General features: G+C 43.3%; 1 protein-coding gene across 1 annotated transcript in view; it reads right to left on the bottom strand.

The window, feature by feature from the left end:
• Window positions 1–9,559: 9,559 nt before the first annotated feature.
• The window catches only part of LOC115171445 (polycomb group RING finger protein 3), a 39,560-nt gene continuing 22,128 nt past the window's right edge, over window positions 9,560–26,991 (bottom strand). Inside the window, exons 5-10 of the mRNA XM_029728262.1 lie at window positions 24,281–24,336; window positions 23,854–23,961; window positions 20,689–20,777; window positions 18,046–18,183; window positions 16,071–16,151; window positions 9,560–14,726 (exon numbers count right to left, since the gene is read on the bottom strand). Coding sequence (XP_029584122.1) covers window positions 14,679–14,726; window positions 16,071–16,151; window positions 18,046–18,183; window positions 20,689–20,777; window positions 23,854–23,961; window positions 24,281–24,336 — 520 coding nt within the window. The 3' untranslated portion in view covers window positions 9,560–14,678. The remainder of the gene's footprint in view (window positions 14,727–16,070; window positions 16,152–18,045; window positions 18,184–20,688; window positions 20,778–23,853; window positions 23,962–24,280; window positions 24,337–26,991) is intronic.

Raw genomic sequence — 26,991 nt, 5'->3', positions numbered from 1 at the left:
TCTGTGAGATATCAACCATCAAAATAAATACTGAATGGCAGCCAATCGCATCTCCCATGGCTGCTGTATGAAACGTCTGCTAATTACCATTTCTGTTGTGTGTGAATGCTGCCCTTTTCCCCTTTGCTGAGTTTATCTAGAGACTGCTTATGAAAGAGCAGCTGCGTACCTTCAAAATAATAAACCCCCAGGAGCCCTAGCACAACGAGGCAATGAGGCAAAGATGGGTCTCACTGTGGAAATGTACCTGAGTGCTCAGGGGTAATCATTGCTTTTGAAAATTCCTTTAGCTTGTGACTTTTTCCAACAGTGGTTTATAAGCGTATGTCATTTATTGGGCTAAAGCATGCAGAGGGCTTCCACAATTAGGTCTGACATTTCAGCCAAACTGAAAAATGCCAGTCACCTTGCTCAACTGTGTTTTAACCTGCAGAAGTATTTTCTAATAAAGATATTAAACGGTGCAACAGATATTAAATGGTGAGCTTGTTCCTCTAAGGACACAAAGATAGCAAGGCAATCTTTGTGTTATTAGAGGAACATTAGCCATGTTGATTAGTGATACCATGAGTGGTCCATTTCCAGTGAAAGGTATACTAGACATGTCTCCATTGACACAGCACGTACATGCAATAATCTGAGGCGTTGAGCCTCATCCTTTTGGGAATTCCCATGGATGGCTGCCTCATTTTGTTACACACCTGGTTGGATAAATTCTATTACAATCGAGCCTTCGGTTATTTTAATGTGTTGTTGATGCTAACTTCTTTGAAAGCAAATCAATGCTTCTCGTTATAGTCTCTTGTTTATTTAAGAAAGCAAGGCATTCAGTATGATATCACAGCAAGACAAAGATTACCCCCATAGAGGTAGGTACATGTTTTTTTGGTTTTCCACACAAGTCCATCTTGGGTTGTTACTACTGCTTGCCCCCGTACAATGGAGGAGAAAATAGCCTTGATTGCTTTCCAAGAAAACCTTTTGATCAAAATCTTAAATCGATATGCCACCAGCCACAAAGCTCTAAACAGAAAAGAAAAATGGGTCAGCTGAAAGTACCACCTGAGATAATTCTCAAGGATTTTTTTCCGCATTATCGTTTTCTCTATCAAAACAGATAGACAATTTAAGGACTATGTCCGGCCTTTTTGCTCTGTCTGCATTAGAGATCGGCGAGTGCCAAAGTCTCATTGGAGTGCAGCCAAAAAGTTGGAAATGAAATGAAGGGATGGCTGAAGATATAAGGGGGACTGACATGTAGCACATTGAAGTTAAATATAGGTGGTGTTGCAGTTCTGGATCATAGAGATCACCTCCATCTTAAATAGACATGTAGTCTAACAATAAAACTGGCTAGAGCCCAAAATGATGGTAGGGTTTGATATTCAGTCACAGGGACAATCAGACACATGTCAGCTTGGATCGAATTTACATTGACGGATGTGATTACAGATGCAGAAGAATGACTGTCATCTGTGATATCTGTCAACATTACCATCTAATCTATCTCCATACCGGGAGACACCTCTGGCAGATCATCAACATTACAACAAACATTACATCGTCATCAACACCAAAAGACATAGATCCAAATACATAGTTCTGCAACATTTACACTCCTATTACTATCCTTTTCCATTCTTTAGATCAAAGAGATGTTGGCAACTCTCTGATCAAAACTCTACAGTCCGAGGATTTGATGTTGTCTGATGTCATATAAATAGCCTCCATCATGGTTGATGCTCTTTGACATCACTATATAAAGTACACTAAATCCTTATCGCAGTAGACAAAATTGAGCATTTTATTGTCTGGGTTGGCAGCTTTGGCTTCTCGTGCAATTCGGTCCTGGGCTGTCAAATAAATTGCTTTGGAGCCATCGTCTCTACTGTTGCAGGCAGCAGAAGTAGCCACAGTCTTCTAGAATGGTGCAACAGTGTTAAATTGCTTTAAAACCAAAGTGTGGAAGTACAGGTCAGAAGATAGGGTCACTGACAGGTGGATCGATAAAGAGTTGTTAAGGTCACAGAATCAATAGAAGAAACAAAAAAGCTGATTCATTGCATTGATGTCTTGACACCCAAAAAGGGCTAGCTCTGAGGAAATTATGGAGTTCAAAGGAAATGGCCGACGTTGTTGGTGTGAGATGGAATGGTTCTCCTCCCTTAGGAAAATGAAGCTCGTGGATTCAGGCATGCCCAGTGGTTGCTCATTTATCATATACAGCCCATCGTAACTTCAAAACACTAGAACTAAATAATTATAATGCAGATGTTGGTCCACATTATAGTATGATGCTATTTAGTGCCTGTGTGGAAGTTATCTGAATAGTTATGTGACTATCTATAATGGCATGAAAGCATGCATCCTATACTCATCTGCTAGAGCTGCTCCGGTCAACTGTAAGTCCTGTTATTGTGAAGTGGAAACGCGTGGTAGGCCACACAAGCTCACAGAAAGTGACCGATGAGTGCTGAAGAGCATAACAATTGTCTGTCCTCGGTTGCAACACACACTACAAAGTTCCAAACTGCCTCTGGAAGCAACGTCAGCACAATGACTATTCATCGGGAGCTTCATTAAATGGGTTTCCACGGCTTAGCAGCCACACACGAACCTAAGATCACCATGCGCAATGACCAGCATCGGCTGGAGTGGTGTAAAGCTCGCCGCCATTGGACTCTGCAGCAGTGGAAACGCGTTATCTGGAGTGATCAATCACGCTTCACCATCTGGCAATCCGACGGATAACTCTAGTTTGGGCTAGGCCCCCTAGTTCTAGTGAAGGGAAATCTTAACACTACAGCATACAAATATATTCTAGACAATTCTGTGTTTCCAACTTTGTGGCAACAGTTTGGGGAAGGACCTTTTCTGTTTCAGCATGACAATGCCCCTTGCACAAAGCGAGGTCCATACATAAATGTTTTTTCGAGATCGGTGCAGAAGAACTTGACTGGCCTGCACAGAGCCCTGACCTTAACTCCATTGAACACCTTTGGGATGAATTAGAATGCCGATGCGAGCCAGGCCTAATTGCCCAACATCATTGCCTGACCTCACTAATGCTCTTGTGGCTGAATGGATGCAAGTCCCTGCAGCAATATTCCAACATCTAGCGGAAAGCCTTCCTAGAAGAGTGGAGGCTGTTATAGCAGCAAAGTGGGGACCAACTCCATATTAATGCCCATGATTTTTGAATGAGATGATCGACGAGTTGGTGTCCACATATTGTTGTTCAGTATATAAGCTATAGTTACAGTACATTCAGAAAGTATTCAGACCTCTAGACTTTTTCCACATTTTGTTATAAAAAAAAAAGAAAATCCTCATCAATCTACACACAATACCCCATATAGACAAAGCAAAAAACTGTTTTTTAGAAATATTAGGACATTTATAAAGTAAAAATAACTGAAATATCACATTTACATAAGTATTCAGACCCTTCACTCAGCACTTTGTTGAAGCACCTTTGACAGAGATCACAGTCACGAGTCTTATTGGGTATGACGCTACAAGCTTGGCACACCTGTATTTGGGGAGTTTTTCGCATTCTTCTCTGCAGATCCTCTGAAGCTGTCAGGTTGGATGGGGAGCATTGCTGCACAGCTATTTTCAGGTCTCTCCAGAGATGTTCGATCAGGTTCAAGTCCAGGCTCTGGCTGGGCCACTCAAGGGCTTTCAGAGACTTGTCACGAAGCCACTCCTGTGTTGTCTTGGCTGTGTGCTTAGGGTCGTTGTCCTGTTGGAAGGTGAACCTTAGCCCCAGTCTGAGGTCTTGAGCGCTCTGGAGCAGGTTTTCATCAAGGATCTCGCTGTACTTTGCTCCATTCATATATCCCTCGACCCTGACCAGTTTCCCAGTTCCTGCCTCTGAAAAATATCCCCACGGTATGACGCTGCCACCACCATGCTTCACCGTAGGGATGGTGCCAGGTTTCCTCCAGACGTGACGCTAGGCATTCAGCCAAAGAGTTCAATCTTGGATTCATCAGACCAGAGAATCTTGTTTCTTATGGTCTGAGAGTCTTTAGGTGCCTTTTGGAAAACTCCAAGCGGGCTGTCATGTGCCTTTTCCTGGGGAGTGGCTTCCGTCTGGCTACTCTACCATAAAGGCCTGTGTCACGTCCTGACCAGTAAAGGGGTTATTTGTTCTTATTAGTTTGGTCAGGACGTGGCAGGGGGTATTTGTTTTATGTGGTTCAGGGTGTGTTTGAGTATGTGTTCATGTAGAGGGGTATTTGATTTATTCGTCCGGGGTTTTTTGGTTAGTTCTATGTTGTTAGTTCTATGTCTGTGCTAGGGTATTGTATTTCTATGTTTAGGTATGGGGATTGGGGCCTTCAATTGGAGGCAGCTGTCTATCGTTGCCTCTGATTGAAGGTCCTATATTTAGGAGTGTGTTTGTTTTGGGAATTGTGGGAGATTGTTTCTTGTTTTTGCTGTATGCCTGACGAAACTGTCTAGTTCGTTTTGTTTTTGTATACGTTGTTTGTGTTTTTCCTTCTTCACAAATAAGATGAGTATACATTTTCCCGCTGCATTTTGGTCTACACCCTACGACACCCGTGACAGCCTGATTGGGGGAGTGCTGCAGAGATGGCTGTTCTTCTGAAAGTTCTCCCATCTCCACAGAGGAACTCTGGAGCTCTGTCAGAGTGACCATCGGGTTCTTGGTCACCTCCCTGACCAAGGCCCTTCTCCCCCTATTGCTTAGTTTGGCCGGGTGGCCAGCTCTAGGAAGAGTCTTGGTGGTTCCAAACTTCTTCCATTGAAGAAGGATGGAGGCCACTGTGTTCTTGGGGACCTTCAATGCTGCAGAAATGTTTTGGGAACCTTCTCCAAATCTGTGCCTCAACACAACCCTGTCTCCGAGCTCAATGGACAATTCCTTTGACCTCATGGCTTGGTTTTTGCTCTGACATGCAAGTGTCAGCTTTGGGACCTTATATAGACAGGTGTGTGCCTTGCCAAATCATGTCCAATCATCAATTGAATTTACCACAGGTGGACTCCAATCCAAGTTGTAGAAACATCTCAAGGATGATCAATGGAAACAGGATGCACCCAAGCTCAATTTCGAGTCGGGTCTAAATACTTATGTAAATATGTATTTTTATAATTTTTTTATATATAAATTTGCACAAATTTCTAAAAACCTGTTTTCACTTTGTCATTCTGGGTAGTGTGTTTAGATTGATGAGGAAAAAATGTATTTAATACATTTTATAATAAGGCAGTAATGTAACAATGTGGAGAAATTCAAGGCATCTGAATACTTTCCAAATGCACTGTATGTGCTTTTAACAGTAATTACAGTAGAGAATTGTGCAGGAGGGGATCGCTGACGTTTTACGGGCTCCTAACCAATTGTGCTACTTTGTGTGTTTTTTCACATTGTTTCTAACTTATTTTGTACATTATACTCTCTTATGAACGAACAGCGATTACTCACCTCGAACTGGACAAAGATTTTGTCTTTAATGATTCTGACGTGAAGGATATAAGTTTGCTCCCGGACAAGGCCCAAATCCCATCATTCGCATGAAGAAAATAAGAAAATACAGGGGGCGCAGATGAGGGTGCCTTGTGAGAATTAGTCGGCGAGTGGGTAACACACTTCTAACATCCGTTCTATTGGCCTTTAAACAGGTCAACATTCACAAAGTCGTGGGGCTAGATGGATTACCAGGACGTGTACTCAGAGCATGCATGGACATTTTCAACCTCTCCCTGACCGAGTCTGTAATACCTACATGTTTCAATCAGACCACCATAGTCCCTGTGCCCAAGAGAGCGAAGGTAACCTGCCTAAATGACTACCGTCCTGTAGCACTCACGTTGGTAACCATGACGTGCTTTGATAAGCTGGTCATGGCTCACATCAACACCATCATCCCGGAAATCTTAGACCCCCTCCAATTCGCATAATGACCCAGCAGATCCACAGATGACGGAAGCTCAATCGCACTTCAAACTGCCCTTTCCCACCTGGACAAAAGGAACACCTACGTGAGAATGCTGTTCATTGACTACAGCTCAGCATTCAACACCATAGTGTCCACAAAGCTCATCACTAAGCTAAGGACCCAGGGACTAAACACCTCCCTCTGCAACTGGATCCTATACTTCCTGACGGGCCACCCCCAGGTGGTAAGGGTGGGCAACAACACTTCTGCCACTCTGATCCTCAACATGGGATCCCCTCAGCGTTGCGTGCTTAGTCCCCTCCTGCACTCCCTGTTCACCCACGACTGCGTGGCCAAGCTCAACTCCAACACCATCATTAAGTTTGCTGACAACACAATGGTGGTAGATCTGATCACTGACAATGATGAGACAGCATATAGGGAGGAGGTCAGAGACCTGGCAGTGTGGTGCAAAGAAGGTGATCGTGGACTACAGGAAAAGGAGGGCCAAACACCCCCATTCACATCGACGGGGCTGTAGTGGAGCGGATTGAGAGTTTCAAGTTCCTTGGTGTTCATATCACCAACAAACTATCATCATCCAAACACACCAAGAAAGTTGTGAAGAGGGCACGGCAATGCCTTTTCCCCCTCAGGAGACTGAAAAGTTTTGGCATGGGTCCCCAGATCTAGAGCTGCACCATCGAGAGCATCCTGACCGGTTGCATCAGCGCCTGGTATGCCAGCTGCTAAGCATCCAACCGTAAGGAACTACAGAGGGTAGTGCGTACGGCCCAGTACATTACTGCGGAGTACATTACTGTGGCCAAGCTTTTATATTTAAATTTTATTTAACCTTTATTTAACTAGGCAAGTCAGTTAAGAACAAATTCTTATATACAATGACGGCCTACCAAAAGGCAAAAGGCCTCCTGCGGGGAAGGGCGCCTGGGATTAAAAATACAAAATAAATACAATATAAATATAGGATAAAACACACATCACAGCAAGAGAGACAACACAAATCTACATAAAGAGAGCCCGAAGACAACAACATATTAAGGCAGCAACACATGACACAGCATGGTAGCAACACAACATGGTAGCAGCACAAAACATGGTACAAACATTATTGGGCACAGACAACAGCACAAAGGGTAAGAAGGTAGAGACAACAATACATCACACAAAGCAGCCACAACTGTCAGTAAGAGTGTCCATGATTGAGTCTTTGAATGAAAAGATTGAGATAAAACTGTCCAGTTTGAGTGTTTGTTGCAGCTCGTTCCAATCGCTAGCTGCAGCGAACTGAAAAGAGGAGCGACCCAGGGATGTGTGTGCTTTGGGGACCTTTAACACAATGTGACTGGCAGAACGGATGTTGTATGTGGAGGATGAGGGCTGCAGTAGATAGGGGGGAGTGAGGCCTAAGAGGGTTTTAAAAATAAGCATCAACCAGTGGGTCTTGTGATGGGTATACAGAGATGACCAGTTTACAGAGGATTATAGAGTGCAGTGATGTGTCCTATAAGGAGCATTGGTGGCAAATCTGATGGCCGAATGGTAAAGAACATCTTGCCGCTTGAGAGCACCCTTACCTGCCGATCTATAGAATATGTCTCCGTAATCTAGCATGGGTAGGATGGTCATCTGAATCAGGGTTAGTTTGGCAACTGGGGTGAAAGAGGCGCGATTACGATAGAGGAAACCAAGTCTAGATTGAACTTTAGCCTGCAGCTTTGATATGTGCTGAGAGAAGGACAGTGCACCGTCTAGCCATACTCCTAAGTACTTGTATGAGGTGACTACCTCAAGCTTTGAACCCTCAGAGGTAGCAATCACACCAATGGGAAGAGAAGCTTCCTGCCATCCAGGATCTATATACTAGGCGGTGACATAGGAAGGCCCAAAAAATTGTCAAAGACTTCAGTTACCCAAGTCATAGACTGTTCTCTCTGCTACCGCATGGCGGTACCGGAGCACCAAGTCTAGGTCCAAAATGCTCTTTAACAGCTTCTACCCCCAAGCAATAAGTCTGCTGAACAATTAATCAAATGACCACCCTATTTGCATTGACCCCCCCCCCCCCTTTGTTCTTCCACTGCTGCTACTCGCTGTTTATTATCTATGCATAGTCACTTCACCCCTACCTACATGTACAAATTACCTCGACTAGCCTGTACCCCCACACATTGAGTCGGCACCTGTACCCTCTGTAAATAGCCTCATTATTGTTTTTTAAATATTTTTTTATTTTAAAGTTCAGTTTATTTTGTGAATATTTTCTTAACTCTATTTTCTTAAAACGGCATTGTTGGTTAAGGGCTTATAAGTAAGCATTTCACGGTAAGGTCTACACCCGTTGTTGTATTCAGCGCATGTGACAAATAATATTTGATTTGATTTTGATACAGTAATTGCAGAGAACAGCATGTTAAACATGTAACCCAAGTTACAGTCAACCTCTGAATGTCAAAAGAAACACCTACTGACAGCTTGGAATTCGATTGTATTGGCAATCTGTGAGAGTGGAGACCAGAACCCATCGCCGTAGCCTCAGGTAAGAAACACAGAAATACAGGGATAACCTGCAGCACGAGATGGTCTCGGAGGGAATAGTAGATATGTTTACTGAAATGTATGAGAGGTGTATGAGACTCTGATAAACTGTGTTTCTTCCCGCCAGTCCAGAGGTGTATGAAGTGTTGCTGCCGGTTGGTGTGAGTGTTGACAGCCATTCCCGCAGGGAGACGTACGCCCGGGGCACTGAAGATGATCCACAACTCCCCTTGGTGTTTTTACCCAGAGTTCACCAGGACTGACACTGAACACAGATTTACATCCAGCACATTGTTTTGCACATCTCTTCTGTCACCACCATATAGAACTGAAAGCTTCCTTTACCGATGTGCTATTTTTTATATTGGGTTTGGACATAAGTGTATATATTATACATTGAGTCATACACAATACATTCCATAAGTTGTGAAGAAGGGTATGAGGATAGGCTGATTGAGGAAGTTGCTTATGGCAACCAGTTACTGTTGGTGGTGAACAATTGCATGACCATATGACAGGGCCATACAGAGATGTGAGAATACTAACTGCACACAGATACTGTGTTTACGATAGCATTCTAACATGATTGCGCATGAGGCAAGACAGCATCTCCTTCACATAATAACGGTGAAATGGATATTGTGTAAGATATTCGTATACATTTGTTCTGTTCCGTTTAATTATTTTAAAGTAGTCATTAGCAGTCAAGTAAGGAAAAACTCCCCAAAGCATCCCTTACCAATGGGGAAACACATAAGCCATCCTTAGAATACTAACACTTCCATTTGCAATGAAGTGCTTTGTTTTCTTCAACGGTTCATTAGATCCCAGCGGTTCCAGTATGTTCAGATAAAATGGGCAGATGTGAAATGAGACGGGGCTTAACAATGTTATTGGATCATTAACCAAGTCCACACTGGAAAGACATGTCTGCAGACTTTAGGATTTCCAAGTCTTGGGTGTGAGTGATATTGGTGTCAGCATTTAGTACAGATCTCTAAAACCGTAGTATTGGTATTTGGATGGATGGACATCCCTGTGAGCAATCTCTTAGAGATCAGACAGAGCAAAGACACCACGGCGTTACAGACACTTTTAAAGGCATTTATTGATGAAATACACACTAGTTTTCAACAAAAAGCGTCCTTAATATTGTGTGTAAGAAATTCCAGCCCAGTTCTCTACCCAAAACTCCTTTAATGTAGCAATGGAAACCAGTTTATTACATGTGCAATAAAGAATCATAATTCAAAAAAGAGGACAAGCAAAAAAGACACCTGAATAAGTGCCTGTGTTTAACCCAGAAAAACAACTGTGGAAATTTCTGTCACAGAGACAATGGCAAAACAAGAGAAACAAGACCAAAACTAAATCCAGCCATTTCATATCCGGGTGCATTAGTGTAGTCTGAGATTCCTGGTCACCCCCAAGACCAGGAAGGCATTTTTGTGACCTGAGGAATTGACTGGAAAGCAAAACAAAACAAAGTTAAATTGGGTTTTTACACTGAAGCCTGGAACCATCTGAGAAACGTATATTGCGTATATAACCACATTGCCAGATTTACATTTGTTTTTCTTTTACCGGACCTTGACCCAAAAAGGAGCACAGCTTGTGTTGGTCGTTTACAGAGAGCATTGCACAGAGGTGATCACTTAGAATAATACAAAAGAGGGAGGACAGTTACAAATTCATCATTTAAGCCGTACAATATTATGCATGAGTCTTGTATGTTTTAAACAAACAAAAAGGTAAATCATGAACACGGGGAAGGATATCAAATCTCTTGACATTTTTCAAAAACAAATAAGCTACTGTAAGAGTCATAACTTTACAGTACAAATAAATAATAATAATAATACAAAATTCGGACAGATTTATATCAATGACGACCACATTTATGGCTCATGAGGGCCTGCCACGGTGAAGGTTGGTAACTGTGGGCTAGCTTCCCTACGCGTTGAGGGAAAATATGACTGTAACTAGTTAGTCTATATTGAACCAACATTTATCTGGCTAATTAACTCACTTTGACATCCAGACCACATCCCGTTCCTCTTTCTCAGTCTAGGGTCCTAGTTGCAGGTGATAATTTGACACCTTTGAAATGGACAATTGAAATGGAAATCTCATGTTGAAGTGAAAGCCCATTCCAGACAGTTGCCCCTCAATTGGCACCACCCGTGAGACTGTGATTCACTCCACTTAGGCATAGCACCGTCAAGAGCCAAGCTGCCTTTCTGAGTTAGTGCAGTGGTGCGGTGCCACCCTGGCCAGACAATCTGTATTTTTTGAGTGTTTCATCCAGACTAGCCGTCTGAGTGACCCCGGTCACACGTACGGGTCGCCTGGGTGATTACAGAGCTTTACAGGAGAGCTCAGGGGGCCAGAGTAAAAAAGAGCCATCACACTCAGAGTGAAGACTGTTATTACTGGAACAAACACGGCCATTTTGAGACCACCTGGAATACTTTGACGTCTATCCAGGGTATCCGGTCTAAAATGACTGCCACTTAAAAATAAAAATACATCTTCTGTTAAGACTTAATTGCTCTTTAAAAAACCTAGGTTAAAAGCCTCCTCAAGTAGCATGTCTAGTTCTGGTCTTCATAAGTGGCATTATGACAACTCAATTCGCTGGTAGTCAAGTTAAGGCCTTTAGACTATTTATCAGTTGCTTATAGCTCGCCCCTACCGCAGTGTGGATAACTCGGAGATAACAAGAGGTCAAATTAGAAAACAGGAGTTTATGAGTTGAGGCCGTGGTTTCCACACTGGCAACGGTTCAGTCTGGATGCAAACCCCGGTCTGCAGTGAACACTGTGGGGAAGCCTGTAAGCCTCTTAGCCTGGCTGTCAAGTGAAGCAGCACTGATGTCTCAATGTTGGGCTGATAAAAGCGTGAAGATCGATCCAATCCACTGCTTCGGAGGTGGAACCTGCCCCCACGCTACTCCACACACCTCTCAGGCATACTATTAAGGTCTCCTGGGTATGAGTTAACTTTGGAAACATTCAAACAACAATTCCTCTGCCGACTTTCTTGGCACTGAATGCACCCGACCAATGCCTAAAAACTGCTAGAAGTCATAAAAGTGTAGTGAGTGATAAAGAAAACCAACTGTGGAATGAGCTTTCTGTACCAATTACATAGAGCAGAATGAACGACTACAGCTAGGACTGGGATCCCCATGCTTTTAACTGAGGTTACTGTGGCTCGCATGAAAATACCCCAAAATAAATACACTCTCTCTCTCTCTCTGAAGCTGAATCATTTGGTTTTATAGCTACCCCAGCTTTTCTTTATTTTCAATAACACTCCTTCACGGTCCACAACTTTATTGACCATTCTCTCTGGTCCGTTTCCAGAGCAAGCCTGGACCGTGGGGAAAAGCAAACAAGCAAATCAACAAGAAAAAGCCAGCACCTTTTTCCTCTGCACAGAGAGAGCGAGAGAGACAGTTGTGACAAGAAAAGACGGGGCTCCGGCACGTAGGCAGGTCGTCACGAAGCCCGACTAGTGAGTGACTGAACTACTATCAGCACTCGGAATCCACAGCACTCCTTTTAACCCTCTGAAGCTGATCTGCACAAGATTGAGTTAGAGAAAAGACGTTAGCACCATACTCAGCTCCAAGAAGAGAGAAAAGAAACGCAAGCACCAGTCTTCACCGTGGCAAAGCCCCCAAAACAAGACCCCCTCACCGCCCCCATTCTGTCCCAGAGATCATATCACAGGGTTCCTGAACAGTACTCACATGCATACAAAACAAGTTGAGAAAAGAAGATCTGAGTCTCATAACAACACCATGTAACATGCCTTTGTTCCAATTATACCAGTTCTTAAAAGGAAAACTCAACCCAAAAACTATGCAAAATGCGGCAAACGGGGATGATTTATGTCATTTTTAAGTTACTTATCTTGAAAACTTGAGTGCCGACAAGCAAAACATTTTTGGGACTATATCAACAATGGACTAATGAAACAAATACCAAACGACAATATTGGGGTGGAATGTTCCTTTAAGAAGCCATAGGTACTGCTGCGAAATAGTTACTACATAATTTTTCTCTGATAGCTTTTTTTGCAATACGTAATGATTCCATGGCTATTTTGAGGGCGTACTGGCTTATATGCTGTTCAAACAAAGCTAATGTACATGTATGGGGCCTGTAACACAAAATTCATTTGACATTCACACTAGAGACAAGGGGTCAATAATGACAAATAATACATGATTAATACATGATTTGGCTCTTGGATGGGGTAAGCTAAGGTCAAAGGCAGAAGGTAGTGATAAAAACAACAAGAAATGAGTCAAACAGAACTTATGCATATTGTGTTGCCATATGCATACCAAAAATATTTCACACTATAAGACATCACAACAAATACCAAGGTGACCTGTGTATAGTCAAAGTATGGAAATGATAAAAAAACATACTTATATCAATATATTTATGCATTTACTGATGGGGGGACTGTTAACCAAATACAAATACATTTTGGTTAAGCTGGTTTTCGTAGAGACCTGTATGAAAGTATTTTTTATATAGTATGCACCTGTAGAAACTTATTTGGACTGTGTACAAGACCGACAGCTTTCCTTGCATAAATACAAGGAGGGAAACGAACAATTATTGACAGTGCAGTGAGGTAATGCTATGTGAGGTCTGAAATGTTATTTTAGGGTCCAGTTCAAGGAAAGGATATTTCAGTTGCACTGACAAAAAAGGTGGCCATGACTATGAATTAAGACTGTTCCGGTCCCTCCGTGCCTTGGTTCCCATAATACACAGTTAAGCCATTAAGCTCTGCAGTACTTTCTCCCCCAACTCTCATTAGATACACTCAAATAAGCACTAAAATTAGAGCCACCTCCCAAAGGTCAAAAAGTAGATTTTGATAATATCATATCAAAAAAACTAATTTATTTCATATGCTCAAAAGAGTATTACTCTTCAATATCTGAGTGTGCTTCTTTAACATAATGAAGAAACTTGAAGCTCTTGTGATATTAATAACATCTCAATTTTATATTTGAATATCTGTTCCAAACAGCTCTCTATCTCAGGTCACATACTGCTGTGAAATAGATGATATCTCAGCGACTTTCATATAGCTCACCACGTGGAAATACAAGGGGAAGTCAAGGGGTTTTCCAAGCCTTTGGCACTAAAGGTAGCGATGAGATAAGGATAGAAGAAGTGATGCGTTACTGCACTGTACATAAAGATCACCCAGTGGAATACATTCTACTAAGGAGTAGGACGCAAATGCTATCAGAAGCTGGCTGCTTTTGTAGACGTCTCAAATTCATATATTGCTCATACGGCAATGCAACGTCATTTCAGACCCTTTTCTTTTTTTACACGGCAGAAGATTTGATATATTTGTTTTGTTTCTCTCTCAGACAACTATCGGATGCCCTTCTATATACTGACAAGAAGTCTTCTCTGCATTAAAACTCTAACGTATCCTCCAATGCTACATTCAAGTAGCCCAACAATATAGCACTTCTGGAAGTCTTCCTAACAGTCTAAAGTCTCTCTCCTACTCCTTTCAATCTCTCTCATAATGACATTTTATGTACAATATTGTTATATAGAACATAAATTACTACACACTTGTTTTTGCCTATTCACAATCAACGTTCAGCAAACCCCGAAGCAAATTAAAAATCAAATAAAAAAAATCAGAGGACAATTCAACAACTCAATAAACAGCTTAGAAACAGTCTTATCGTGTAACTTTATATACTTTCTGTGCTCCCAAGACTCATCTGACTTTAACCTGAAAAAGAAAACGAATGGTTAAAAATCCTCGTCCTCCCCTTTTTATCAGTTAATGAGGGTCCGAGGAGTGAAGTCTGTAGAAAACAAAAAAGACGGTAGAACGATCACCCGACATCTTGGTCATGTGTAAACAGAGCACCAGTAGTGTCTTGGTTCCATGTCTCTCACCTGTACAAAAGTATAAATATATGCTTTTCTCTCTAATTTTTCACATATCTAGGACGTATAGTGGACAAAAAAAGGTTGTTTTTGATCCAAACCGCCAGTGGTGCAGTATCTGTGCTGGGGTTCTTTGTTTGCTGGCTTGTGTGTACTTTTGCTCTGGTGTGTTGGTGTTGGGGTTGATCGTCTCTGCATAAATAGTACGTAGCACAGTCCTGGGCCACTGGGCCAAAACAACCGTTCTGTCCGACTACAGCAAATCCATTTTGGGCCTGTAATGCAGCAGGAGGGGGGATTTCTGGAATACAAACAAAACAAATGACAGATAAAGACTGACTGAAAACCATGCAGCTGGCAAAATGTACTTCTAAACAAATGGATAGGCTACTACTTTGTTTCTATCCTTATCTTTAGCCTCTATTATACGTCATCTGGATTTAAAATGACCAGCTTGGATCGTAACATACATTTCCATTTATCTTGGGATTTTATGTCATCATAGCAAATCGTGAGAGAAAGGGTCTCAAAATAGTTTTTGGAGAACAAACGGTTTTCTTAACTGAGACCCTGTATATAGTGATGGGTAAAGCGAGGCTTTCTCTGTCTTTGGGGCTTTCACCAAATTGTGCCGGAAAACGGTTAATGACTCGGAGCTATTAACACGATGCACATTAGTGACATCACCTGGTCAGCAATAAAAAGCAGCATGTGACGTTCATATGGAAGTCTTTTCCACAATATCAATCAAATCTCCATGGTGCAGCGGTTAGTCGTGGGTGTTAATACCCTACACTTTTAGAAAAAAACTAAAATGGATCTTCTGCTGTCCCCATAGGAGAACCCTTTTGGGGTTCTACTGGAAACCAAGAAGGGTTATCCTATGGGGACAGCTGAAGAACCATTTTGCAACAATTTTTTCAAAGAGTGTACAATCAGCTACCATTACAGGTTCGCACCACCCATCATGCGTCCCTTTTTTGCTGTGAATCCCTTTTTATGCTGTCAAAAATTGTGAATCTATGGTATTATTTCGGATGCTATAGACAGAAGCTTATTCTACACTAAATAAAACAAATTGTTTGAACAACAATGTGCAAAAAGTGTGGTCTCACATAAAAAAAAATCTAAATAATATGTCTTCGCTGGGGTTCGACCCCATTCCCTGTCATCTGTGAGTGTTCTGGTGACTCTACATGCTGAGCTACTTTTCAGGTGACACGACAAGAAGAATATCCTAACTACATTGTAGGCCTAAGTACGGTGTCCAGTAGAGGTCTGTGTTTTAAAGCAACTTGGAATCGAAGATAGCACTGGAACCACGGCAAAATCTGTGACATTTTGCAACACACGGTTTGAAAAACCACGTGATCAAACGAAGCTTCGGATGCCATTGATCATGTGATAATGTTACTTTGAAACGGGCATCGGTACATTGTGTCGGATCAGTAGTGCTTTGAAAACGGAATCGGAGCACCGGTGCTCCGGTATCAAATGTCCCATCACTACCTGTCTGCACAGCTTTTCAGCATGCATATCTGTGGATGATCTATGCAGAGTACATACATTCAACAGAACCTGAAAAGCAATATTAAAATGTCAGGAGACTTATTTTACCCCATTCTCTTATATAAGAAAGTATTACCTTAAATCTCCATCTCGTCACGACAACAAATTTCAAAGTGTGGTCCTTCCCCAAGATTTCCTCATTGCATAAAATGTCCAGCTGTGAATGGGAGATATAAGAATGCCACATTTATTACCATTTTACTGGAAGGAAATGCAGAGAATAAATACCTCTTTAGCTAGGGGTGTTTAATGCTGTGACAACAACCGCACGACCAGAAACATGCTCTGCTTTGATAACATTTCATATGTTGTCCTTCTGAATCAGGCTTGTGTCCCATTGCCGTGGAATTCTAAAACGAACCCTCCAAACACCACAGCTATCCTTTTTCCTCTCACTTTCACTCAGCGTCAAACCATCTCCGTTTCTTGGAGAGGAAAGAAAGATGGCACCGTGTATTTGACGGTGGGACCGTAGCACCTTGCGCATGGAGGGCTTTTGGAAAAGTACAAAAAGCGTATTTGTAGACAACACGAATCAAACGCCGCCTCGCCAATCCACTCCTCCTCCATGGATTAAAGATTGATATTCTGTGAGGCGGCTGGCCGCATCTGCATTCGGCCAATCAATACTCTCGCTAACACAGACGCTGAGGGCTAAGGGGAAAGGGAGAGAGGAGAGGAAGCCAGTGTGAAGCAGCACTGCCATAGCAGCACCTACTGGTAGCTGGCTGTTCCTTCTTTTTTCCGTTTTTTCCCCCTTTTTCTCCCCAATTTCGAGGTATCCAATTGGTAGTTACAGTCTTGTCTCATCGCTGCAACTCCCGTACGGACTCGGGAGAGGCGAAGGTCGAGAGCCATGCGTCCTCCAAAACACAACCAAACCAAGCCGCACTGCTTCTTGACACAATGCCCATTTAACCTGGAAGCCAGCCACACCAATGTGTCGGAGGAAACACCGTACACCTGGCAACCATGTCAGCGTGCACTGCGCCCAGCCCGCCACAGGAGTCGCTGGTGTGCGATGGGACAAAGACATCCCTGCCGGCCAAACCCTCCCTAACCCGGATGACGCTGGGCCAATTGTGCTGGATGTTCCTTCTAACAGAGAAACAATGTTTTTTCCTTGCTGTTTTTGCCTTGGTGCCAGTTTAAAACTGTCTTGCCACGTCAAGACATACAGAAATAATAGACAACATGTATTCGAGTAGTGATTCAATTATTGATATTATCATAATATGAAAGAATGGACACAATATCCAAAGATGTGTTTGGGGGCTGGGAGACATGGCATGGCAACAAGTTCAAAAATTATAAGACACATGGTGTGAATGACGCAACGCATTCAGCTCATGTGGGCTGCTGAAATATCAAGATGGATGCCACAATTATCTTACAGCTATACCAATATAACCCATGGGAAAGTGATGCGCTGTGCTTTGACACAGCGGGGGCTGTTGACGCACACTTCCGCTGTGTGTTTGCCGTTGAAAATAGATTTTGTATGAACAATGACTCTTAATATTCAATAGACAACAATAGAGCAGCTGACAGCTGTATTGCGCTACGGACGTTGGTGATGGAAGCGTATGCAGTGAAGACCACCCACACACACTCACACACATCTTCATGACAGACAGATACCAGAGAGAAAAGGCTAATTGAACACCCAGGATCTCCCCCATACAGTTATGACAGCCAACTCACAACGACATGACAGAAAGCAAATTATATTACAAGAGCTTATTTTCCCCAGAACATATGGTGGATGGTAAACGCTTTGTGAAAAATAATGACAGCAGAGAGGCTTTGATAGTGTATGTGATGGTGCATACAGATTCACTGCCTTCAGAAGACAAAGAATGCCTTGTTAAAAGTGATCACCTTTCAGGTAAAGTGCATGGGAAGGGCTTAAAGAGTCAAAACTACATCTTGGGGCCTCCTTAAAAATAGGTCCTTTATCACTGAACAGGTGTTACAGAGTCCAGATCAGTATCAGCAGGTAAACCAGGAACAATCCCCTCCCCCCTTGCTCTAAAGTGTGTTAGACGTACCTCATTAAACGATGTCAAGTTAAGCTTTTTGGCGATGAATTTCTTGAGGTGAAGGACTGTGGCTTGCGCCGAGCAGCGGATCCACTTGCGCTTCAGGTCGCGGAGCTTGCTGCTGTTGCACTCCAAACAGATGCTGACCTGCGGGAGGGAAGACAAACTACAAAATGACTGAGGTGGAACTTGAATTTTCCTTTCAGGCTTCACAGTACAGTCATGAAGGCAGACCAGATGACTTATCTGAACTATCCTGTGCTGAAAATACAATGCATCAACCACTTTCCATCCTACGTTTAAAATACCATTCCACATGAGACTTGCCATCAAAATGGAATAGGTATTGTTCATGGTGACTCTGTGCCATGTCATTGTCTCAGTACGCCAGGAGATGGAGAGTGGCACACTTTTGGAGCATGGCAAAACAAAGATGAGCCGCAGGTGGCTTGGCAAGGCTGTACCTGAAGGAGTCATGTTGCATTACCAGCAACAGGCCTCTTCCTCAGATTGCCACACAGGCACAGACAAAGTGCCCTGGTAAAGTGGCTTTCTCGTGCCATTTTCAGGTGATTTCTTGGGACCCAGGGATGGAGTAATAGAAACAGAGTATTAACGCCACCATCTTTCTCCCTCCTTAAACATCAAGAGATCCAGAAAAAAACAAGGCTCTCCAGAGTTATGCTTTAACATGAAAATCATCTCAACTTGCAAAGTAAAGTGTCAGTGTGTAAAGTGTCAAAGTGTCAAAATCGCTGTAAAGTGTAAATGGCTGGTTTTCAATGGAACAAGCAATGAAGGAAACGTTATAATCCAAATCCAAATAAAGGCTTCGCATTGAGAGAGTGAGAGACAGAGTTAATGGACGTTCAGCTGCAGTCTTCGGGGCCATTACATTAGTGGAATCATTAGAGAACTGCCAAGCTGGTATGACTCGCAGCAAATTCACAGATATGACTGATGCAATAGCCTAGCGTATTGAGTAAAGGAAGGTCTTTGGAGCAGCAGAGCACACCTTTTCTCTCTTCTTTTGAGCTGTGTAATGAACAGCAGACATCAAATGTTTAAGGAGAAAACATGAAATGACTTGATAGATCCAATGACTAGAGATTGTTAAATATTTTACATTTCAGTCAATAGTTATGTCCATATTCAGCATCCCAAAATCACCATCCTGGAGTTAGATAGAATGGTGTCAGTCATTATGACTTTTCTAAAAAACAATTTTTTGATCACATAACCGATCAGAGTCCTTGTATATTTTTTTATTGGGAGCTCATTTCACTTGAAAAGAACTGACACCAAATACACTCTCTCTATTGTCTGGAAATCCTGGATGTGCAAATTCAATCTTTTGTGCCTCGGCCGTAAGCAGACATTGCTCTGATTCATTTTTCTTTCGTGGTTCTTCTTCCTTTCAGTTTCAGTATTGTGCTGCTCTCATTAGCCTGCCTTGGCTTCCCTTCGCACCCCAAGGTCAACCTTTAGAAGGTCAGCCAGCAGACATGGCGGGAGAAGTCCAAAACCCAGCCATGCATGGCCCTCTCCTGCTGTTATTACTACTACCAACTAGGGTTGAGTTGCTGTTGTAAAACCTCACTTAAAAGAAAATGTAGCTATCGTCCTCTCCATCCTCTTTCCTTCTGTTCTCTTTTCTGTTATCAACCCTTTCTGTATGACCTCCCTCCTCTCTGTCCTCTCTTTCACTCTCCATTAACCTAATCTCCTGTCTCTCATTCCTCTCTTCACCTCCTTCCTTCCATCCTCTCTTTTTCACTCACGCCGTCTTTTTCCTCTCCTCCACAACTTCATAGCAGACTCTCTCATCCACGGTGACTTATAGACCTATCTATCCTCCAAATATTTGTTTTCTTTTATCTCTTTTTCACATCCTCCCCTCAACTGTCTCCATGTCACCCTCTCCATCTCTCCTGTGTCTCACCTGACACTTGACAACAGTTCACCCCTCCCTGTATTCTATCCACAGAGCCTAGCTACAGCTGCCCTATTAGCTATTCTTTCCACACTCCATTCCTCTGCTGAATACCAAAAGAGTGGGACCTTTGACCCCTGGTGCAATCTCCCAGCCAAGCGTAGACAACGTGCCGCTTGGCTGGGTGTGGACGGGCATATTTTCAAAAACTGACATGTTGCTCCTTTCTCTGTAGGGACAATGGCTAAATGGTAAACAGCCAATCTCCTAAAGCTATACAGTCGTGATGAGTGTGCGGCGGCTCCTTTATTGAAATGACTGTTTGTGGATACGACGGCGACATGCAGCGACAATAAAAGCTCTCTCTGCATTATTGATATCATCCACAGGGCTGAGAAGTTACCTGAATACAAATGACATCAAGATGGAATTCATGTAAAACCGTCCCCCATTTTGAATGGGTTAGCTGTATGTGTGTCATGCTGGGTTGTCTACTTGTAGATTTACAACTCAAAACAACCATAGGCCTAGCATGTTGTGAACTGATAATTACAAAAGAGGTAACCTATTACCCAGGGGAATGTTGATTAGATTACACTTTACGTTACGAGGCTCGTAATTTCATGCCACCCAGACATAGGAAATGGAAGATGAGCTTGGAGATGACTCCTTCCTGTCCTGCAGGAAATGAAGGGGGCGTGTGGCGGAAGGGCACCTACCTGCTCGTCGCTGCGGTGATAATCGTTATCCTCCTCCGGTTTCTCCTCCGCCGTTTCCTTTTTGTCTGTGTCCTCTGTTTTCACCTCACCTGTTGTCAACCAATGAGGTAAGTTACAGTTAGTGGTCATAGAGATTAAGCCAAAGTTCTTTGGTTTCTACTAAATTTGTAATTTGGATGTTTCAACAAATTAACAAATGTAAATTCATAAAGCCATTGCTTTATATAGAATTACCACAGACAATTACGAGTGACCGACACTCAGAATCTGTGTAACCTTTAATCTAGTGGACTGGACATAATTGACTTTCATGCCTGCTCTCTTTGTTGGCTAAACACAAGCAATGCTCATTTGATGCCAGGAAACAAGGCATGCTTCTTTCTAATTAACTAAATGGCCTGTATTCAACTGTAGTCTCCGTTCATGCAGAAGCAGATTTATTAGGCAATTACGTGGCCCAAAGTGTCAAGCAGTGTACTTGACTTGTCCACCGTCGAAGCATATCCCTCCAATACAGGACACCTATTAATCAAGGCAAACCGATTCATTCATTCACTAATTTGCCATTGTGCCAGGGGAGGGGGGCTAACATCAGACCTTTCTTTGGTTTAAATGGGCCTCAGGGAACCATTTGACCCTCTCCTAAAAAAAGATGGAAAGAGATGGAGAGTTGGAGCTGGAGAAAGGTTATTAGAGAGTAAGGGATGATGGTCACTGGCAAGAGGTGTCACGTCCTGACCAGTAAAGGGGCTGTTTTTTTGTAGTTTGGTCAGGGTGTGGCAGGGGGTGTTTGTTTAGGGTGTTTCGGGGTTGTTTGGATTATGTTCTATGTTAGTGTATTTCTATGTTATTTCTAGTTGGTCTATTTCAATGTGGTGTTTATTGGGTTGACCTTCAATTGGAGGCAGCTGCTTCTCGTTGCCTCTGATTGAAGGTCCTATTTATAAGGGTGTTTGTTCTATGGGGGTTTGTGGGTAGTTATTTCCTGGTTTAGTGTTTGTTGCACCTGACGGGACTGTTTGGAGTCGTTTGTTTTGTATACGTGTTTATTTTGTTTTTCCTTCTTCAAATAAAAAAAAGAAGATGAGTATACATTTTCCCGCTGCGCCTTGGTCCAATCCTTACGACAATCGTGACAAGAGGAGGAGAGAACCTTCTCCACACACCGGGGTAGCTAAACTGGGGAACATAGTCTTAGAGCGGTGAGGCCAGCTCTTGTTCAATAAACCATATTATTGTTGGCTCCAGCGATTTGGGTCACTGTGATGGAAAACATCTTGGTAGAAAAGGGCCATGACAATCTCCCAATCGGGGTCAATTGAGTCAATTCCGTGAAGGCAAATCGAGGGACGTTATCTGAGCTCAGTTGATTAGGTAGCCCCTTGTTTGTGGACAGCCATTTATCCCTCTCTCTGATTGGCGATGGGACTGGGGACCATCTTCTATTGTTCTCCCTTTGCTCTTCACAGCCCATCCCAAAGGGGATTGGCGGTAAGGCTTGAGATAATCTCAAGTGTAAACAGAGTGATTGCCGTTCAAGTGAGGGAAAATTGGATACGATTCACCTTCAGCCAATCTGAAAATAACTCAATGACACTAAGTATAAGGTGGACATTGTTTCCATTTTGGGAATAATTCTAGGAATAAGGCGATTGGACAGTGCTCTGATTGTAAACACTGATATTATTGAGTTTTAAAGACAAGAAACTAGCGGGCTAACATGAGTACTACATGTGACAGAGAAACTGGTGGGCTAATATGAGTACTACATGTCACAGAGAAACTGGTGGGCTAATCTGAGTACTACAAATCACAGAGAAACTGGTGGGCTAATCTGAGTACTACAAGTCATAGAGAAACTAGTGGGCTAATCTGAGTACTAGATGTCACAGAGAAACTTGTGGGCTAATCTGAGTACTACATGTCACAGAGAAACTAGTGGGCTAATCTGAGTACGACATATCACAGAGAAACGGGTGGGTTAATCTGAGTACTACATGTGACAGAGGAACTGGTGGGCTAATATGAGTACTACATGTCACAGAGAAACTGGTGGGCTAATCTGAGTACTACATGTCACAGAGAAACTGTTGGGCTAATCTGAGTACTACAAATCACAGAGAAACTAGTGGGCTAATCTGAGTACTACATGTCACAGAGAAACTGGTGGGCTAATCTGAGTACTACATGTCACAGAGAAACTGGTGGGCTAATCTGAGTACTACAAATCACAGAGAAACTAGTGGGCTAATCTGAGTACTACATGTCACAGAGAAACTGGTGGGCTAATCTGAGTACTACAAATCACAGAGAAACTAGTGGGCTAATCTGAGTACTACATGTCACAGAGAAACTGGTGGGCTAATCTGAGTACTACATGTCACAGAGAATGTATTTTTCTCAGTGAATTAGCTTTTACATAACTTGTTGACCATCTAAAAAACACATTTGTCTTCACGGAGGATATTGTTTTAAAGAGTCGGCATGTAAAAGAGAAAGAGAAAGCGAGAGAGCGAGAGAGAGAGAAAGAAAGAAAGAAAGAGGAAACAAGAGATAGCAAGCAAGAGAAAGAGAACACAACAGCGAGAGAAATAGACAGAACATAAATATGACAGTGAAAGCCTTTTTGAGCCCTTGAAGTGAAGGTGCCATTATAGATGCATCCATTAGCACGCTCATGTCACTCCCCGCTTCGGGGTTTGGCTCTCAGGAAATCTGGGAGCAGGAGCTGCCGCCTGTCATTAGCCCACGAGCTCCGCACTATCTCTGTTTTGCTGGGCAGTGAGTGCAGACAAGGGTTTCATTTCTGCCAGGATTCTGTCAATGTAAGTGTGTTAGCCATGGCTCAGCCCAACCTACAGCGACAGCGGGGGGTAGCACGAGAGCAGTTCTACTTCCATTTGAGCGTTAATTACAAGAAATCAGAAAGGTTATTAAGCAAGTGATTAGGTCTGCTCTGTGACGACCCTCTGGGCACGCGTTTACAAAAACCCTCAGTGTCGGGCTGGGATGGAATGCGGCCGTGCATTACAGCCACCGCCACTTTCTCACACTGATTGGGTTGGGCTGAATCAAGGAACAAGGTGATACTAAGTGGAGGAAAATAGAGGGCGGATATGATGAGATGTGTGTGCCTGGGTTCCGGCAAGGCGAGCTGGGCCGTACCATTGCGTTGAGGATCTAGATGTTTCATGCTGCACAGCTCTCCTTTGATGTCCCCGGGCACTTCCATTCCCAGCTTCTGATAGAAGTCTCTTTGTTTTTTTATCTCCGCTGCAGGAGGGGAGAGTAAGGAATGAAAGAGAAAGACACAAGGGAGAATTAAGGCCTTGGTTTGGCTGAAGGTGCCTGTCACTAGGGATTCTTTAAGTCTGATATGGAGCAGTATTTTTCTCATTACAGTCCCTCAGATACATCAATGAATGCACATGTCAAATCCTTGATAGATATTCCAGGGCTATGTGCTTTGGGGTGTTAGTTATTCAGTAACTCCGCCTCAATCTCACTGTAAAAACAGATTGTAAGGAAACAGGGTTGAGAGATGTGTATGGGCAGAGAATAGGAAGAAGATAAACCAATATGAGATAATTACCCTCTTGTAACCCCGGCACCAACTTGTAGACAATGTCTTGCATTGTTCGGTCATGGCTAGAGGAAAAGAGATATGAAATCTAGAAATTAGAAATCTAACAATTTATACTGACAGTTTAAGATATGTTATACCCTGCTTACTCTGTCTTGTTCGGGAAGCTTTCACTATACTGTAACTGACGTTGACAAGACAGATAAGATCATTCGATTTGTAAAAAGATGATATACATAAATGCTGATCATACACACCTCCTAAATGTCAGCAGCACATGCTTGATGTGTAAACAACCTCTACCATTAAACAGCAAGAGTGACAGCTAAACACAGCGCCTCAACCACGGCCCAGCACAGCAGTGACCATACTCTATTTCAACAGCTGAAAAGCATTGTGACTAGCAGGACCCAGTGGGGTGTGTCGTGAAGTCACGAGGACCCTGGAAATATATGTGGTGTTCCTGCCGTCTGGAGTGAAGGTCACTCCATCTATCTGCTGCTCAGGACCACAACTAGCTGATTCTCTCCCCGGGGCCGGCGAGAGCCGACCCCTTACCACGGCGGTAGCCAAACTTTGCCTCGCCCGAACACATCAAGGTGCGACAACTTTTTGACAGAGCCCTTGAATGCACAGGGGCGTGGGGGTGGATGGAGCCTCAATTAGCGTTCGCTTAAATATGCAATGAGCAAGATTTCCTAATGCTCGATGATGACACATACCCCTCATTTTTGGGAGAATATGACTTATCAGGAACGTTATATACATTATTCTACAATGTAGAAAATAGTAAAAATAAGGAAAAACCCTTGAATGAGTAGGTGTGTCCAAACTTTTGACTGTTCGAAAAAAAGAAGTTTGGACACACCTACTCATTCAAGGGTTTTTCCTTATTTTTACTATTTTCTACATTGTAGAATAATAGTGAAGACATCTAAACTATGAAATAACACATATGGAATCATGTAGTAACCAAAAAAGTGTTAAACAAATGAAAATATATTTTATATTTGAGATTCTTCAAAGTAGCCACCCTTCGCCTTGATGACAGCTTTGCACACTCTTGGCATTCTCTCAACCAGCTTCATGAGGTAGTCACCTGGAATGCATTTCAATTAACAGGTGTGCCAAACCTTTATATATATATATGTGTCCAAACTTTTTTATATATATATATATACACACACATACACACATATATACATATACATATACATACACACACACACACACACACACACACACATATATATTAGCGTAGTTCAACTGTATCAAGGCTCCGGGCAGCCGAGCGGAAATGGAGGAAAACTAGCCTCCCTGCGGACCTGGCATCTTTTCACTCCCTCCTCTCTATATTTTCTTCCTCTGTTTCTGCTGCTAAAGCCATCCTCCTCCCCCTCCCCCCCTTCTCCCTCTCTGCGGATGACTTCGTCAACCATTTTGAAAAGAAGGTTGACGACATCCAATCCTCGTTTGTTAAGTCAAACGACACCGCTGGTCCTGCTCACATTGCCCTACCCTATGCTTTGACCTCTTTCTCCCCTCTCTCTCCAGATGAAATCTTGCGACTTGTGACGGCGGGCCGCCCAACAACATGCCCGCTTGATGTCAACAACTACAGACCAGTATCCCTTCTTTCTTTTCTCTCCAAAACTCTTGAGCGTGCCGTCCTTAGCCAGCTCTCTTGCTATCTCTCTCAGAATGACCTTCTTGATCCAAATCAGTCAGGTTTCAAGACTGGTCATTCAACTGAGACTGCTCTTCTCTGTGTCACGGAGGCTCTCCGCACTGCTAAAGCTAACTCTCTCTCCTCTGCTCTCATCCTTCTAGACCTATCTGCTGCGTTTGATATTGTAAACCATCAGATCCTCCTCTCCACCCTCTCCGAGTTGGGCATCTCTGGCGCGGCTCACTCTTGGATTGCGTCCTACCTGACAGGTCGCTCCTACCAGGTGGCGTGGCGATAATCTGTCTCCGCACCACGTGCTCTCACCACTGGTGTCCTCCAGGGCTCAGTTCTAGGCCCTCTCCTATTCTCACTATACACCAAGTCACTTGGCTCTGTCATATCCTCACATGGTCTCTCCTATCATTGCTACGCAGACGACACACAATTAGTCTTCTCCTTTCCCCCTTCTGATAACCAGGTGGCGAATCGCATCTCTGCATGTCTGGCAGACATATCAGTGTGGATGACGGATCACCACCTCAAGCTGAACCTTGGCAAGACGGAGCTGCTCTTCCTCCCGGGGAAGGACTGCCCGTTCCATGATCTCGCCATCACGCTTGACAACTCCATTGTGTCCTTCTCCCAGAGTGCTAAGAGCCTTGGCGTGACCCTGGACAACACCCTGTCGTTCTCCGCTAACATCAAGGCGGTGACCCGATCCTGTAGGTTCATGCTCTACAACATTCGCAGAGTACGACCCTGCCTTACACAGGTAGCGGCGCAGGTCCTAATCCAGGCACTTGTCATCTCCCGTCTGGATTACTGCAACTCGCTGTTGGCTGGGCTCCCTGCCTGTGCCATTAAACCCCTACAACTCATCCAGAACGCCGCAGCCCATCTGGTGTTCAACCTTCCCAAGTTCTCTCACGTCACCCCGCTCCTCCGCACACTCCACTGGCTTCCAGTTTAAGCTCGCATCTGCTACAAGACCATGGTGCTTGCCTACGGAGCTGTGAGGGGAACGGCACCTCCGTACCTTCAGGCTCTGATC

The sequence above is a fragment of the Salmo trutta genome, chromosome 3 (assembly GCF_901001165.1).
Source record: "Salmo trutta chromosome 3, fSalTru1.1, whole genome shotgun sequence".
Lineage (NCBI taxonomy): Eukaryota > Metazoa > Chordata > Actinopteri > Salmoniformes > Salmonidae > Salmo > Salmo trutta.
This window is presented reverse-complemented; position numbering and strand designations above follow the sequence as displayed.